Here is a 17,446-nt window from a genome sequence, read left to right as displayed (position 1 = left end):
ATTTAATCTGTAGCCTAATAAACTGCATGCTTTCTTGAGTCATAGTGCGAGGACCAGCCAACAGATCATCCTGTGACTCCAAGTGTACTTCCATATTATGGTTATTACATTGCCTTGGGAAAGTATTCAGACTTTTTCCAGATTTTTTTATGTTACAGCCTTATTCTAAAATTGATACAATTTTGAAAATGCACAGCAATCTACACACAATACCCCATAATGACAAAATGAAAACTTTTTTTTTTTTTTTTTTTTGCAAATATATTAAAAATTCCAAACAGAAATACCTTATTTACATAAGTATTCAGAACATTTGCTATGAGACTCGAAATTGGAGTTTGCCAAACGGCACCTAAAGACTCTCAGACCATGAGAAACAAGATTCTCTGGTCTGATAAGACCAAGATTTAACTCTTTGGCCTAAATGATAAGCGTCAAGTCTGGAAGAAACCTGGCACCATCCCTACGGTGAAGCATGGTGGAGGTGGCAACGTGCTGTGGTGATGTTTTTCAGTGGCAGGGACTGGGAGACTATTCAGGATCGAAGCAAAAATGAATGGAGCAAAGTACAGAGAGATCCTTGATGAAAACCTGCTCCAGAGTGCTCAGGACCTCAGACTGGGGAGAAGGTTCACCTTCCAACAGGACAACGACCCTAAGCACATAGCCAAGACAAAGCAGGAGTGGCTTCTTGACAAGTCTCTGAATTGTCGGGGCTCCCGAGTGGCGCAGCGGTCTAAGGCACTGATCAGTGTTAGAGGCGTCACTATAGATCCGGGTTCGCTCCCAGGCCGTGACTGGGAGACCCGTGAGAAGGCACACAATTGGCCCAGCATTGTCCGGGTTAAGGGAGGGTTTGGCCGGCTGGGATGTCCTTGTCCCATCGTGTTCTAGTGACTCGTTGTGGTGGCCGGGCACATGCACGCTGGCTTCGGTCGTCAGCTGTACGGTGTTTCCTGTGGCTGGCTTTATGGTTAAGCGAGCAGTGTGTCAAAAATCAGTGGCGTGGCTTGGCGTGTTTCGGGGGACACATGGCTCTCGACCTTTGCCTCTCCCAAGTACACACGGGTGTTGCAGCGATGGGACAAGACTGTAACTACCAATTGGATGTCACGAAAAGGGGTAAAAAATATATATACACTGCTCAAAAAAATAAAGGGAACACTTAAACAACACAATGTAACTTCAAGTCAATCACACTTCTGTGAAATCAAACTGTCCACTTAGGAAGCAACACTGATTGACAATAAATTTCACATGCTGTTGTGCAAATGGAATAGACAAAAGGTGGAAATTATAGGCAATTAGCAAGACACCCCCAGTAAAGGAGTGGTTCTGCAGGTGGTGACCACAGACCACTTCTCAGTTCCTATGCTTCCTGGCTGATGTTTTGGTCACTTTTGAATGCTGGCGGTGCTTTCACTCTAGTGGTAGCATGAGACTGAGTCTACAACCCACACAGTGGCTCAGGTAGTGCAGCTCATCCAGGATGGCACATCAATGCGAGCTGTGGCAAAAAGGTTTGCTGTGTCTGTCAGCGTAGTGTCCAGAGCATGGAGGCGCTACCAGGAGACAGGCCAGTACATCAGGAGACGTGGAGGAGGTCGTAGGAGGGCAACAACCCAGCAGCAGGACCGCTACCTCCGTCTTTGTGCAAGGAGGAGCACTGCCAGAGTCCTGCAAAATGACCTCCAGCAGGCCACAAATGTGCATGTGTCAGCATATGGTCTCACAAGGGTCTGAGGATCTCATCTCGGTACCTAATGGCAGTCAGGCTACCTCTGGCGGGCACATGGAGGGCTGTGCGGCCACACAAAGAAATGCCACCCCACACCATGACTGACCCACCGCCAAACCGGTCATGCTGGAGGATGTTGCAGGCAGCAGAACGTTCTCCACGGCGTCTCCAGACTCTGTCACGTCTGTCACAGGTGCTCATGTGCTAGGTGTAAACCTGCTTTCATCTGTGAAGAGCACAGGGTGCCAGTGGCGAATTTGCCAATCTTGGTGTTCTCTGGCAAATGCCAAACGTCCTGCACGGTGTTGGGCTGTAAGCACAACCCCCACCTGTGGACGTCGGGCCCTCATACCACCCTCATGGAGTCTGTTTCTGACCGTTTGAGCAGACACATGCACATTTGTGGCCTGTTGGAGGTCATTTTGCAGGGCTCTGGCAGTGTTCCACCTGCTCCTCCTTGCACAAAGGCGGAGGTAGCGGTCCTGCTGCTGGGTTGTTGCCCTCCTACGGCCTCCTCCACGTCTCCTGATGTACTGGCCTGTCTCCTGGTAGCGCCTCCATGCTCTGGACACTACACTGACAGACACAGCAAACCTTCTTGCCACAGCTCGCATTGATGTGCCATCCTGGATGAGCTGCACTACCTGAGCCACTTGTGTGGGTTGTAGACTCCGTCTCATGCTACCACTAGAGTGAAAGCACCGCCAGCATTCAAAGTGACCAAAACATCAGCCAGGAAGCATAGGAACTGAGAAGTGGTCTGTGGTCACCAACTGCAGAACCACTCCTTTATTGGGGGTGTCTTGCTAATTGCCTATAATTTCCACCTTTTGTCTATTCCATTTGCACAACAGCATGTGAAATTTATTGTCAATCAGTGTTGCTTCCTAAGTGGACAGTTTGACTTCACAGAAGTGTGATTGACTTGGAGTTACATTGTGTTGTTTAAGTGTTCCCTTTATTTTTTTGAGCAGTGTATATAGTTTTTAAGTATCTGAATGTCCTTGAGTAGCCCAGTCAGAGCCCGAATTTGAAAACGATCGAACATCTCTGGAGAGACCTGAAAATAGCTGTGCAGCAACGCTCCTCATCCAACCTGATAGAGCTTGAGAGGATCTGCAGAGAAGAAGGGGAGAAACTCTCCAGATACAGCTGTGTCAAGCTTGTAGCGTCATACCCAACAAGACTCAATGCTGTAATTGCTGCCAAAGGTGCTTCAACAAAGTACTGAGTAAAGGGTCTGAATACTTATGTAAATGTGATAGTTCTGTTTTTTATTCATAAGAAATTTGCAAACCTTTCTAAAAACCTATTTTTGCTTTGTTATTATGGGGTATTGTGTGTAGATTGATGGGGGGGGGGGGGAAATCAATTTAATCCATTTTAGAATCAGGCTGTAAATTAACAAAATTAATTAAAAGTCAAGGGTTCTGAATACTTTCCGAAGGCACTGTATATCAATATTTGCTCATAAAGGTGTTTCCACTGTCATTTCGCACATAATTAATTTGACAAAAACACAAAAAGACCCCACCCTGTCTAGCATATTTTGTTTTGTCTACATTTGGAAAGTTGACTAACAAATATGCAGTTTCCATCAGGCATGTTGTGACATTTTTGTTCCAACATGTACTTTATTAACATAAAAAGGTTGCATGGAAATCTGGTTTATGGCACTGTCGGTAGTTAGGTTTCAATCTAATTGGCGACAGATTTTCATGCGAATATTCTATAATCGGAAGAAAAAAAACAATATGCACATTTTCCCACCAGGATGTGTTTCCATCCAATTGACTTGTTGCAGATAAAAGGCTGTCCATGATGACATACTGCACATAAAAATACCTTTTGTGGTTAAATTCCCATGTACCAAATAAAAAATACAAGTCATTTTCAACTCAACTAATTATTGTTTTCTCACAAAAATGTTGCGTTATATAGCAAGTGTGCCTGCCCACTCTAGTATTGGCACGTGCGCTCTAGCCAACAGCGCTATCTGCATACATAAGATTATTATGGACATACTATTATTTTAAAATGTCAAATGGCAGCCTATAATCGATTATCATGTCACCAGAATAAGACCCTCGATATTTATTTGAAAGCATCATCAAAACCAAATGAAATCAAATTATATTGGTCACATACAGTACACATATTTAGCAGATGTTATTGCGGGTGTAGCGAAATGCTTGTGTTCCTAGCTCCAACAGTGCAGTAGTATCTAACAGTGTAGTAGTATTTAAAAACATTTCACAACAATAAACATAAATATAAAAGTAAAAGAATGGAATTTAGAAATATATAAAAATTAGATTGAGCAATGTTGGAGTGGCATTGACTAAAATACAGTAGAATAGAATACAGCATATACATATGAGATGAGAAAAGCAGTATGTAAACATTATTTAAATATTATTAAAGAGACTAGTGTTCTATTATTAAAGTGGCCAGTGATTCAAAGTCTATATATATCGTGCAGCAGCCTCTAAGGGCAGGGTAGCGTAACCCGGTGGAGGCCCGGCTAGTGGTGGTTATTTAACAGTCTGATGGCCTTGAGATGGAAGCTATTTTTCAGTCTCTCTGTCACAGCTTTGATGCAACTATACTGAACTCGCCTTCTGGATGATAGTGGGGTGAACAGGCCGTGGCTCGGGTGGTTGATGTCCTTAATGATCTTGTAGTCCTTCCTGTGATATCGGGTGCTACAGGTGTCCTGGAGGGCAGGTAGTTTGCCCCCGATGATGCATTGGGCCGTACCAGGCAGTGATACTGCTCGACAGGATGCTCTCAATTGTGCATCTGTAAAAGTTTGTGAGGGTTTTAGGGGCCAAGCCAAATTTCTTAAGCCTCCTGAGGTTGAAGAGGCACTGTTTCGTCTTCTTCACCACACTGTCTGTGTGGGTGGACCATTTCAGATCGTCAGTGATGTGTAAACCGAGGAACTTTCCACCTGAGAAGCTTTTCACCTTCTCCATTGCGGTCCTGTCGATGTGGATAGGGCCGTGCTTCCTCTGCTGTTTCCTGATGTCCACGATCAGTTCCTTTGTTTTGCTGACGTCGAGTGAGAGGTTATTTTCCTGGCACTACTCTCCCAGGGCCCTCACCTCCTCCCTGTAGGCTGTCTCATCATTGTTGGTAATCAGGCCGTAAACACTCCAGCCAGCTAGTCTGTGCATGCTCTCAGGATGCGGCTAGGGATGCCGTCTGGGCAGGCAGTCTTGCGAGGGTTAACATGCTTAAACGTCTTACTCATGTTGGCCACAGAGGAGGAGAGCCCACAGTCCTTGGTAGCGGGCCGTGATGGTGGCACTGTGTTATCCTTAAAGCGGGTGAAGAAGGCGTTTAGCTTGCCCGGAACTAAGATGTTGGTGTTTGCGATGTGGCTGGTTTTCCCTTTGTAAACCGTGATTGTCTGTAGACACTGCCACATACGTCTTGGGTCTGAGCCGCTGAATTGAGACTCCACTTTGTTTCTGCACTGCCGTTTTGGACGTTTTATTGCCTTACGGGGGGAATAACTACACTGTTTGTTACAGAAACATATCCCAGTCTGCGTGATCAAAACAATATTGAAGCATGGATTCCAATTGGTCAGACCAGCGTTGAATTGACCTTAGCACGGGTACTTCCTGCTTGAGTTTCTGCCTAAAGGAGGGGAGGAGCAAAATGGAGTCATTATCAGATTTGCCGAAGGGAGGGCGGAGGGCCTTTTTGACATTTCGAAAGTTGAGGAGCAGTGGTCCCATGTTTAATCAGCGCGAGTACTACAGTCAATGTGTTGGTAGAACTTCGGTAGCCTTTTCATCAAATTTGATTTGTTCAAATCCCCAGCTGCAATAAATGCGACGTCAGGATATGTGGTTTCCAGTTTGCATAAAGTCCAGTGTAGTTCTTTGTGGGCCGTTGTGGTATTGGCTTGTGGGGAATATACACGGCTGTGATTATAACCGAAGAGAATTCTCTTGCTCGGCATTTGATTGTGAGGTATTCAAGGTTAGGTGAACAAAAGGACTTAAGTTTCTGTATGTTATCACACTCACACCATGAGTAGTTAATCATGAAACATATACCCCCGCCTTTCTTATTCCCGAAGAGTTCTTTATTCCTGTCTGCGCAATGTACTGAGAACCAGATGGCTGTCTGGACGGGAACAGTGTATCCCAAGAGAGACATTTTCCCGTGAAACAGAGTATGTTACAATCCCTTCGGTCTCTCTGAAAGGAGATCCTCACCCTGAGCTCATCTACTTTATTATCCAGAGACTGAACATTGGCAAGTAATATACTCGGAAGCGGTGGATGGTGTGCGCGCCTCCTAGAAGTCCACTCCGAATACCTCTTCTCCGCCGGGGGGAATACAAACAAAGTAAAATCAAATCACATTTATTTATATAGCCCTTCTTACATCAGCTGATGTATCAAAGTGCTGTACAGAAACCCAGCCTAAAACCCCAAACAGCAAGCAATGCAGGTGGAGAAGCCTGGTGGCCAGGAAAAACGCTCAGGTCCTCCGAGAGAGAGAAAGAAAGAAAGAGAGAATTAGAGAGAGCATACTTAAATTCACACAGGACACCGGATAAGACAGGAGAAATACTCCAGATATAACAGACTGACCCTAGCCCCCCGACACATAAACTACTGCAGCATAAATACTGGAGGCTGAGACAGGAGGGGTCAGGAGACACTGTGGCCCCATCCGATGATACCCCCGGACAGGGCCAAACAGGCAGGATATAGCACTACCCACTTTGCCAAAGCACAGCCCTCACACCACTAGAGGGATATCTTCAACCACCAACTTACCATTCTGAGACAAGGCCGAGTATAGCCCACAAAGATCTCCGCCACGGCACAACCCAAGGGGGAGGCTCCAACCCAGACAGGAAGACCACGTCAGTGACTCAACCCACTCAAGTGACGCACCCCTCCTAGGGACGTCATGGAAGAGCACCAGTAAGCCAGTGACTCAGCCCCTGTAATAGGGTTAGAGGCAGAGAATTCCAGTGGAGAGAGGAGAACCGGCCAGGCAGAGACAGCAAGGGCGGTTCGTTGCTCCAGTGCCTTTCCGTTCACCTTCACACTCCTGGGCCAGATTACACTCAATCATAGGACCTACTGAAGAGATGAGTCTTCAATAAAGACTTAAATGTTGAAAGTCGTATTCCTGGTCATAATGCTGGTGAGTAACCACTGCTCTGATATCCAAAAGTTATTTCCCGGCTGTATGTAAAAACACCCCCAAAAATTCTGGGATAATAATGTGAGAAATAACACACAAAAAAACTAAATACTGCAAAGTTGCTCAGGAGCTAGAAGCAGAGTTGCCATGACTCCAAGTTTACTTTGATATGATGGTTATTAGGTGATACCAATATTTGTTTCCACCACCATTTATCACATAATTAATGTTACCAACACAGAAAGATCCCACCATGTCAAACAAACAAATGATCTGCTGGCATTTATAAAATTGTACTGAAACATCCTGTTTCCTTCACAGCTGTCATGGTTTTATGTATATATCAGTGGCTGGTGGGAGGAGCTATAGGAGGATGTGTCATTGTAATGGCTGGAATGGAATAGAACACATCGAACATATGGAAACCACATGTTTGGCTCCATTCCACTTAAGCGATTACAATGGGCCCGTACCCCTTTAGCTCCTCCCACCAGCCTTCTCTGATATGTACACTACATGACCAAAAGTATGTGGACACCTGCTCGTCGATCATCTCATTCCAAAATCATTGGTATTAATAGGGAGTTGGTCCCCCCCTTTGCTGCTATAACAGCCTCCACTCTTCTGGGAAGACTTTCCACTAGATGTTAGAACGTTGCTGCAGGGACTTCCTTCCATTCAGCTACAAGAGCATTTGTGAGGTCGGACACTGATATTGGCGATTAGGCCTGGCTCGCAGTCGGCGTTCCAATTCATCCCAAAGGTGTTCGCTAGGTTCCTGTGCTGAGGTTGCTTCCAGAGGCAGTTTGGAACTCGGTAGTGAGTGTTGAAACCGAGGACAGATGATTTTATACACCTGTCAGCAAATGGTGTGGCTGGAATAGCCAAATCCACTAATTTGAAGGGGTGTCCACATACTTTTGTATATATAGTGTCTATATACAATATATATCTATCCTACTGTACGGCTTTACTCGCATAAATACTGTGGATGGAAACGTGGTTTATGGTGCTGTCCATGCATGGAGCTGAAATCCCGCAAATTGCTTTTTGTATCTCGATTCAAGAGGAATGTGTTGAATTTGTGTTAGAGGTTGGCTGCCAAGGTCTTCTAGATACAGATATGGAAAATAAGCTCAGACGACTTGAAGAAAAGACTGAATGTAGTAAGGGGTGTCGGTAAACTATAACTGTCATAAAAAAAGTCGTCATCATTCTTCTGAATGCAAGTGTCTTTTCTCGTTGAGCCGCAGAGAGGCACTCGAACTCCGTCCTGGACTAACAGGGTCTGGAACGACCAGAATAACGACCAGAATAATTACATTACTGCTTGTTTTTTGCACTTTTTTGAGACCGGACAATTTAAAAAAAACTTTAATGCAATATTGGATTAAATTAAATCTGCTCTACCCCTCCATGAATGTGTATTATATGCAGTAGGCTATAGTCTGCAGTGTGTTCTTGAGATAGGTTGTGCACAGCCTTACCTCACTTCTCATGCAGAACGCGTCCACGGACGCGCCACGGGTTACGTCCTTCACACACTTCACACACACACACACACACACACACACACACACACACACACACACACACACACACACACACACACACACACACACACACACACACACACACACACACACACACACACACCAGGTCTGTCTAACCACCAAAGAGCTGTTGAGGCTATCAGCCTATTTAGTTATTTTGATTGGGTACAATTTCTGAGTCTGTATTTAAAATCAGATAGGATACCCATGGGGACGGGCTGCTATGTCGCTGTGAGGACGCATCAACAAACCGAAGAGGGGAACCAACGTGCTCTGAATACAGACACCAACTATTGACACCTAATGTAGCCTTGCTCACCGCTCCTTTAGGACAAAGCCAACAGCTAATCGATCAGAGGACTCGCTGTTTAGCCTATAGGCCTATCTGTTTTCTAATTAAAACAGGAAAAGGTTTTCAGTTTTAACACGTTATTTTATCGGGATTATTCACCTGTTGTCTTTGAACAATCTCCGCTTTTTCCAGAGGGAGATATTGGCCACCCGCCATCGGCTCTCCGAAGCGCACAGAAAAGAAGCAGTAGCCTACACATACTAGCAAGTCCCCAAAGACGAGAGCTGTCTCTTGCTTTGACATGCTGTAGTGGTTTTGTTCTGGACTGGACTTATGGCTTCGCTGTATCAGAGATTCACCGGTAAGATTAATACGAATAACTCTTTCCCGCACCCACCTGAGGCCAGCCACCTACTCGGCGGACAGGTCGCGGATGAGGAGAACAACACAGGGAAGACCTATCAGCCCGTCACCGACGGCAGAGCCCATGTTCCCTACCGAAAGAAAAATGCGAGCGAGGACGAGCACGTAAGACCTTGTTCTAAACCTCTACTTTAAACTATTGGTGTATTGATTTCATAATTGAAAGCACCACCTGATTAATTGTTGACAACTTCAACTGATTGCATAGCCCCTGTCTGCTTTATATTTTTCGCCCCATTATTTGAGTGTACACTATCATGCTGCTGCGATTATGTTCTTGGTCCACTCCTGCCTAAATGGTTTTGCAACTGAAACAGGGTGTGCTACCACCGTGATTTTCAGATCAGCAGGCTATGAATGCAGATTTCAGAGCGTCAGATGCTCCCTCAGTCGAGGCGTGGTTTCTATTGAAGATACTTATTGTATCTGGATGGTTGGCCTTGTGTAGTGTCTGAATAGGCCGTCGCTCTCTGTGTTGTGATACTTGGTTAAACTGGTTAAAGTTGTATGTGACGGCATTTAAATACACCTTCACAGCTCCCTGGTCTGTTGGTTGACAGCTTGAAATTAATTAAAATTCAACTTTTGATTTGTAGGTTAGATGCAAATCAAAACCCGGTGTAATAACGCCAGGGATTTGTCCCTCTTTTGCAATCTAATTATCTCATCGAAGTCGGCAAGCTTTCACGGGTTCTCGTTTTGCGAGGACTTTAATGTTTAAATGTAGAGGTCCAACAGATGAGTGTGTTCTGTAGCCCATGTTGAAGATAATTAGGCATAGGTATACGCCTGATGTAGTTTGGTTTTACATTTGAATCATAATTAGTCTTCAGTGGCATTTTTGCGGCGATGCTCACGCCGTTGTTACTTTCTATGGCCCTGTCCATGGTGCTGATATTGGACATGGAGGTATTCCCTGCTTTTGTTAAGGCATTAGTACACCTATGCTCATTTTTAAAAATGTTGTATTTAACTAGGCAAGTCAGTTGGGAACACATTCTTGTTTACAATGACGGACTACCGGGGAACAGCGGGTTAACTGCCTTGTTCAGGGGTAGAATGACAGATTTTTACCTTGTCAGCTCGGGGATTCGATCCAGCAACCTTTCGGTTATTGGCCAACGATCTAACCACTAGGCTACCTGTCGCCCCCTCATACGGTTTGTTTTAGTTTGTCCTTTTGAAACCAGTGTTGCTCGAATCCCTAAGCTCAAAATGTGTCGAGTTGTGGAATGACAGTGAACATTATACAACGGCATCGCCTCGTGGATATAACCACATCACAGCCATGATAAAAATGTCTTAACACATGGCCTCTCATGTATTATTGCTTAAGTAAAGTCTGTATCTTAGGCAACACTGAGATACTCGCTGTTTATTATCTATGCATAGTCACTTTACCCCTACCAACATGTACAAATTACCTCGAATAACCTGTACCCCCGCACATTGACTCGGTACCGGTATCCCTTGTATATAGCCTGTTATTGTTATTGTTATGTTATTGTGTTACTTTTTATTTTGTTTTATTTTTACTTTCGTTTATTTAGTAAATATGTTCTTAACTCTGTTTCTTGAACTGCATTGTTGGTAAGGGCTTGCAAGTAAGCATTTCATGGTAAGGTTGTATTCGGCGGATGTGACAAATAAAATTGTATTTGATCATGTGTTCAAAAACGACCGTGACGATGATTAACTAAATATTTGTATTGATAATAAACTGTTGTTGTCATTGGGCCAAAGCCTAAATTCCTTTCATAATACTGGCTAGAGCTTCACCTACTCTGCAGCAATTTAGCTGGAAGAGTCACTTTAGGCGGCCCGGGATCCCTTGAAGAACTGGCCTCCTATTATAAATACAAATATCTAGTTCTTCATCGTCACGGTCGTTTTTTAACACTTCATGTTCTGTATTGCTGTTTAAAAAACACTCGGCACAGACGCGTCTAGTTTTGATTGACATTTAGTTGAGTTGTCAACTAACATAAATGCAACGTGAAAACAACAAGAAATGTCACCATGTCATTGGATTTAGGTAAAAAAACAAAACGAAATTCCCTTACATTGATGACTTTTGAGTGTTAATCTCGCATATATTTTCTCTCGGTAGAGATGGCGACAGCAACAAGGCTATATAGAGCCTGTCAATGTGAGGATGTGATGACAATCAGGCGATAAAGGGAGGATCGACAGACACTTTCTCTGTCACTGATACTGTTCTGTCGCGCTCAACAAAGCACTACACCACACAGCACAACGACACTGTTATAGTGTGTCATGTTCCCCAATGTCCTACCACAATGGCCACATGTATTGTATATCTCATTACAATATTAGTATCTTTCAATTTCATGATTTAACATGGTGGTGTATATTCGTTTTTTATTCTCTAGGGTTATTTCCAATACTTTCAAAAACAGATGGCTATGTTTCCTGTATCACCTTCAGCAAACCTTCAGTCCTGAAATCCCTCAAGCAGTAGTGGAGCATGAAATTACCATTTGCCTCATGAGTTGAGGAGTTTCACAGTTTCTGGGGTGACATTTTGTTTTCTTGAACTCAGTGGGAATGAATATGCATGTGTGTGTGTGTTGTGTGTGTGTGAGTGCAATTTTTTATTATTATTAATAAATAGTAAAGGGTTCAATGTAAATAGTCCGGGTGGCCATTTTATTAACTGTTCAGCAGTCTTATGACTTGGGGGTAGAAGCTGTTCAGAAGCCTTTTGGTCCCAGACTTGGCGCTCCAGTATCGCTTGCCGTGCGGAAGCAGAGAGAATAGTCTATGCATTGGGTGGTCTCTGACAATTTTTTGGCCTTCCTCTGATACAGCCTCTGAGGTCCTGGATGGCAGGTGAGTTCAGCCCCAGTGATTTACTGGGCCGTACAGTACCGTACTGGGCCCTCTGTAGCGCCTTGCGGTCGGAATCCAAGCAGTTGCCATAACAGGCGGTGAAGATGCTCTCAATGGTGCAGCTGTAGACCTTTTTGAGGATGTGAGGGCCCATGCCAAATATTTCCAGCCTCCTGGGGGGAAGAGGCGTTGTCGTGCCCTCTTCTCGACTATGTTGGTGTGTTTGGACCATGATAGGTCCTTAGTGATGTGGACACTGAGGAACTTGAAGTTCGACCTGCTCCACTACAGCCCTGTCGATGTTAATGAGGGCTTGTTCGGCACTCCGATACCTGTAGTCCACAATAAGCCCCTTTGCCTTGCCCACATTGAGGGAGAGGTTGTTGTCCTGGCACCGCACTGCCAGGTCTCGGACCGCCTCCCAGTAGGCTGTCTCATCGTTGTCGGTGATCAGGCCTACCACTGTCGTATCGTTGACAAACTTAATGATGGTGTTGGAATCATGCACGTTGTTGCAGAGAGAGATGTTCAGTACCAGGGTCCTTAGCTTAGTGATGAGCTTGGAGGACAGTATGATGTTGAACGCTAAGCTGTAGTCAATGAACAGCATTCTAATGTAGGTGTTACTTTTGTCCAGGTGGGAAAGGGCAGTGTGGAGTGGGATAGAGATTGCATCATCTGTGGATCTGTTGGGGATGTTTGCGAACTGGAGTGAGTCTCGGGGGTCTGGGGTGCTGGAGTTGATGTGAGCCGTGACGAGCCTTTTCAAAGGATTTCACGGCTACAGATGTGAGTGCTACGGGGTGGCAATTATTTAGACAGGTTACCTTGGCAATCTTGGGCACAGGGAATATGGTGGTTTGCTTGAAACATGTAGATATTACAGACTGGATCAGGGAGAGGTTAAAAATGTCAATGAAGACACTTGCCAGCTAGTTATCGCATGCTCACCATGTAGCCTATATATGTTAACAGGATTATGTGGCACAGTACTATGGTATTATAGAGTCACCTGAGGGGATATCAGCCAGACTTCTTTCTCTTTCTCATTACCCTCTACTGCTAATGGCAGTCGGGGCTGGAATACAATAAAATGACTGTCATTAATCATCGCATGGTTGCTGCAGCCTAAAATAGGGCGACATTTAAAGGATAGTGACCTGTGGAGCAGGCTCCCTTTGTGAGCAGTATCCATATTGACTTTCCCGGGGTGCCCAGCCAGCCAACAGAGGAGAACTCAAGCACATCCTATTGTAAGTCCCTCCATCACCTGACAAAGAAAGGTGACACACGAGTGTACACTGTGCAGGAGAACTTGGTATCTAATGACTGAGTGGGAGATTGATTCATACATGTTTACTTACATTTGAGTTCCTTGTATTTTCATTGAATTTAATTACCTTTATAGGCTAGCTAGGACATCAGTAGCTTGGCTTTTTATTGCTGTGGGGCACTGGGGGGTGGTGTGCTATGTGAATTGCTGTGTGAATGTTTATACACTTTTTTTTACTGACAATAAAGCTAACATTCAATGAGACACATTTCTGCCGCTTTTCTACAGAATTCATTAAAGCTCACAAATTACATGTGGCAATTAGGTCTGTAATTACTATTGTGTACTGAAACATTTACATCCCTGCTGAATTATAATGGGCAATTCATCACAATAGACTCAAGGTATAATTTCCTGAAAGTGTGACCTGATCCGCTTTGCTATTCAGCAACAGCCTTAGGAAGTTTATCACCTTGTATTCTTCAAATTTTAATTGAAAGCTGAACATAATGTTGAAATGTAAAACTGGGTTTTTATATGCCAGCAGCATACCACCCTGCATACCACTGCTGGCTTGCTTCTGAAGCTAAGCAGGGTTGGTCCTGGTCAGTCCCTGGATGGGAGACCAGATGCTGCTGGAAGTGGTGTTGGAGGGCCAGTAGGAGGCACTCTTTCCTCTGGTCTAAAAAATATCCCAATGCCCCAGGGCAGTGATTGGGGACACTGCCCTGTGTAGGGTGCCGTCTTTCGGATGGGACGTTAAACGGGTGTCCTGACTCTCTGAGGTCATTAAAGATCCCATGGCACTTATTGTAAGAGTAGGGGTGTTAACCCTGGTGTCCTGGCTAAATTCCCAATCTGGCCCTCAAACCATCATGGTCACCTAATAATACCTAGTTTACAATTGGCTCATTCATCCCCCTCCTCTCAGCCGGAAACTATTCCCCAGGTTGTTGCTGCAAATGAGAACGTGTTCTCAGTCAACTTACCTGGTAAAATAAAAATATAGCACAGCAGTTTTATTTTCAACCAATTATCAAAAGAGTTTGTCTCTCCCTTGGACGATGACGATAACCACTCAAGTGTGTCCTGAAACAGAGAAGAAAGACAGAAGTATCATACTCTCCCTCTGGGGAGCCTGCTGGGTAAGATTAGGTGTGAAACAGCATGGGTAGTTGGCTACAAAGATTGTCTCCAGGGACTAACATGTTAGGTTATTTTCTCTCTCTCTCTCTCTCTCTCTCTCTCTCTCTCTCTCTTTCTCTCTCTCTCATATGAGTGTTGTTTTTTTGCTTATTTCTCAGTGCACAACATTTCAGATAAATATTGCAAGTTATTTATCCCAAAACAAAGCTCATCTCAACTCTGCTGTTTTTCCCAAAACATTACATAAGAATGACTCATAAAGATTCAATTTCAAACAATATCATACACATTATTTTATTTGATCAAAAGAATAGCCAGTGAAATCTGATCAAACATGAAGCCCCTTTCCTAGTAGGTACATTATTCTGTTATCATGTACTCACTTTGTGTGGTACTGATTTGGCATGGGAGTTCAAAGGGCATGATTGAAGTGGGAGATGTTTCATTGAGATGGGTACTGTTACTCTGGTTGGTAGACACGGGCAGCCTCATCTAGCTCCATCTGTCTGTTAGTCCGAGAATAGAATAAACTCCTGTTAGTCTGTTCTGCTCTGGACCCACTCCTGCCTGTCCAGACAATTTTGGTCTGGATAGTAGCTACTATAAGCACACACTCTAGATTTGTGCAGTTAGCCATGAGTAAAGCTTGGCCTAAATCCCAGGCATCACTCCAGTGTTGGGGGGGGACAAAGTTTGGAAGAAAAAACAAATAGGAGTGAGATTCTCTTAAAAGGATGGCATTTGTCAAATAATGCTTTTCTCGGAGTGGCTTGTGTCTGGGTCAAGGAGAGCTGACACAGAGCTTACTAAGAGCAGTCAAATGGAGGAAAAAAGAACAGTGATAGCAAATATTCTCTTTCCTCCCATAGTCCATATTAATAGCCGTGGCAATGCAATTAACAATATCCTGCTATTATGCCCCGGGATATGGCTGCATCATTAGGCTTTCCACATGCTTTACTGCTGTTCGGGACGCTCTGCCACTTACATGTAGATGCTAGTCTGATAGCAGACAATGAGTCAGATAGTGGATGGTTTGTGTAGCCCAGAGCCATCTATACAGTATGGCTCTGGTATATACATCCATCCAGGCCATGCCCATTCTCCCTGTTGTAAAGAACAGAGAGTGTACTTAGCAGCCTGCCACCCATAGAAATAGAATGACTAATTATCTTTTATGCTAATATCATTTTATGTCTATGCGGCCACCGAGGCCATCTTCTCCTCACCACACCACAGCCTCCTCAGCTAGGACCTCCTGCTCTGTGTTGCCATGGTTTCAAAGATGAAGAGGGTGAGGCATAATCTCTCCTCACTCACTCTTGCCTCCAGGGTGCCATTCGATTGCCATCTGGAGATGACGCAGCATACACATGATGCCCTTACCAACAACATGCCACTCGCTCCAACCATGGCGACTGACATGATGCACCTGCCTACAATGGCAGTTGGATTGCTTCTCCTAAACAAACAGGTTTAGATGAAAGCCCAAAACTGGGCCTATTATGTATTATCTGGAGGCAGCATGTGAATATGATCCTTTTCACCTCTCCTAAGTGCTCTGTCTGTTAATGTGGATGCCCTTTCTGTCACTGGCCCCCAGGGGCCTCTCAACAGGCCTTGCATCCCCTCTGCTCTGCCGTGCCGCCGCCCCTCCGAGGTCTGTCTGTCGCACTGTGCCATCTATCATCCCCCGCCACGCTGCCACGCCCCTCTACATACATGGCCCTACTGTAGCACAGTTGCGCTGCTTTATCCCAGATCTGTCTGTGCTGTCTTGACAACACCTATGTCATTGTCCGAAATATGTTTCATTATCGGGACAAAGCTAGCGCTGCCTACCTCTCAGCTATCACATTTGGCTTCTTGAAAGTTGTGGGAACGTATGTTTTTGGTTTCACTTTGGTTATGGGAATGAAGCTATACGTTTCCTGACTGGTAAATCTGAACCTTTTTCAAACGTTCTGAGAATAGAAGTGAACATTTTGCCTGTTCTGGGAATGTTTCTTTTTTAGGTTGCGGGGAGAGAGGGAGGTTTTAAAACGTTTTACTCTGGTTCCCTGATAGTTTTCCTGGGAGGTTTTATTAACGCTCTGAGAACAGAAATTCTAGGTTATTTTGAGTTTTTTTTTATAGCTTCATTAAAACTTTCACAATACGATTTTTAATAACACTGCTAGCTTATTTTGGGGTAACTTTTTGAGCTCCAAGCACAGATAGGACATATGGAAATGAATTTCGTTAGGCATTAATCATGTAAACACATGTATTTTTTATTGTGTCATGGCAGCAGTGAGATTTGAAGCTATGATCTTGTGTTTTCTATCCATGGAATTAATCCACTGCGGCACCAGGATGGAGGTAGAATACCATGTTTTGTTTTTTACGGATACAAAGCTGTTCATTTTAGTCTATTCAAACAGGCCCCATTTCAAATCAAACAAGCAGTCATTAAGATCAGGTCAGGGTGAATAATGCGTGAGTAGTAACAATCCTTCGTAGGAAGTGCCTACATTATTCCGCATATTATTTGTCAATTGTGGGAATTAATTCATGTATGTGGATAAAAATTAAATATTCATATATCGTACAACTGAGGCGACTGGGTTAAAAATGCTTATGGCTGCTTACCTGGTTTTGTCTTTTACAGTTGAAGTCGGACGTTTACATACACTTAGGTTGGATTCATTAAAACTCGTTTTTCAACCACTCCACACATTTCTTGTTAACAAACTATAGTTTTGGCAAGTATTTTACTTATAATTCACTGTATCAACATTCCAGTGGGTCAGAAGTTTACATACACTAAGTTGACTGTGCCTTTAAACAACTTGGAAAATTCCCGAAAATTATGTCATGGCTTTAGAAGCTTCTGATAGGCTAATTGGCATAATTTGAGTCAATTGGTGTACCTGGTGTACCTGTGGATGTATTTCTAGGCCTACCTTCAAACTCAGAGCCTCTTTGCTTGACATCATGGGAAAATC

General features: G+C 44.1%; 1 protein-coding gene across 3 annotated transcripts in view; it reads left to right on the top strand.

Moving 5' to 3' along the window:
* Positions 1-17,446, top strand: part of LOC129824105 (dipeptidyl aminopeptidase-like protein 6) — a 169,101-nt gene that overhangs the window by 40,357 nt on the left and 111,298 nt on the right. Inside the window, exon 1 of one of the 3 annotated variants that reach the window (XM_055883445.1) lies at positions 8,540-9,292. The exons of the other annotated variants lie outside the window; for them this stretch is intronic. Within the exon in view, the coding sequence (XP_055739420.1) occupies positions 9,098-9,292 (195 nt within the window). The 5' untranslated portion in view covers positions 8,540-9,097. Of the gene's footprint in view, positions 1-8,539; positions 9,293-17,446 lie in introns of those variants that run through there. 3 annotated transcript variants of the gene reach the window in all.

Source organism: Salvelinus fontinalis, chromosome 26, assembly GCF_029448725.1.
Source record: "Salvelinus fontinalis isolate EN_2023a chromosome 26, ASM2944872v1, whole genome shotgun sequence".
NCBI lineage: Eukaryota > Metazoa > Chordata > Actinopteri > Salmoniformes > Salmonidae > Salvelinus > Salvelinus fontinalis.
Note: the sequence above shows the minus strand (reverse complement) of the source record. Positions and strands in the feature narration are given on the sequence as shown.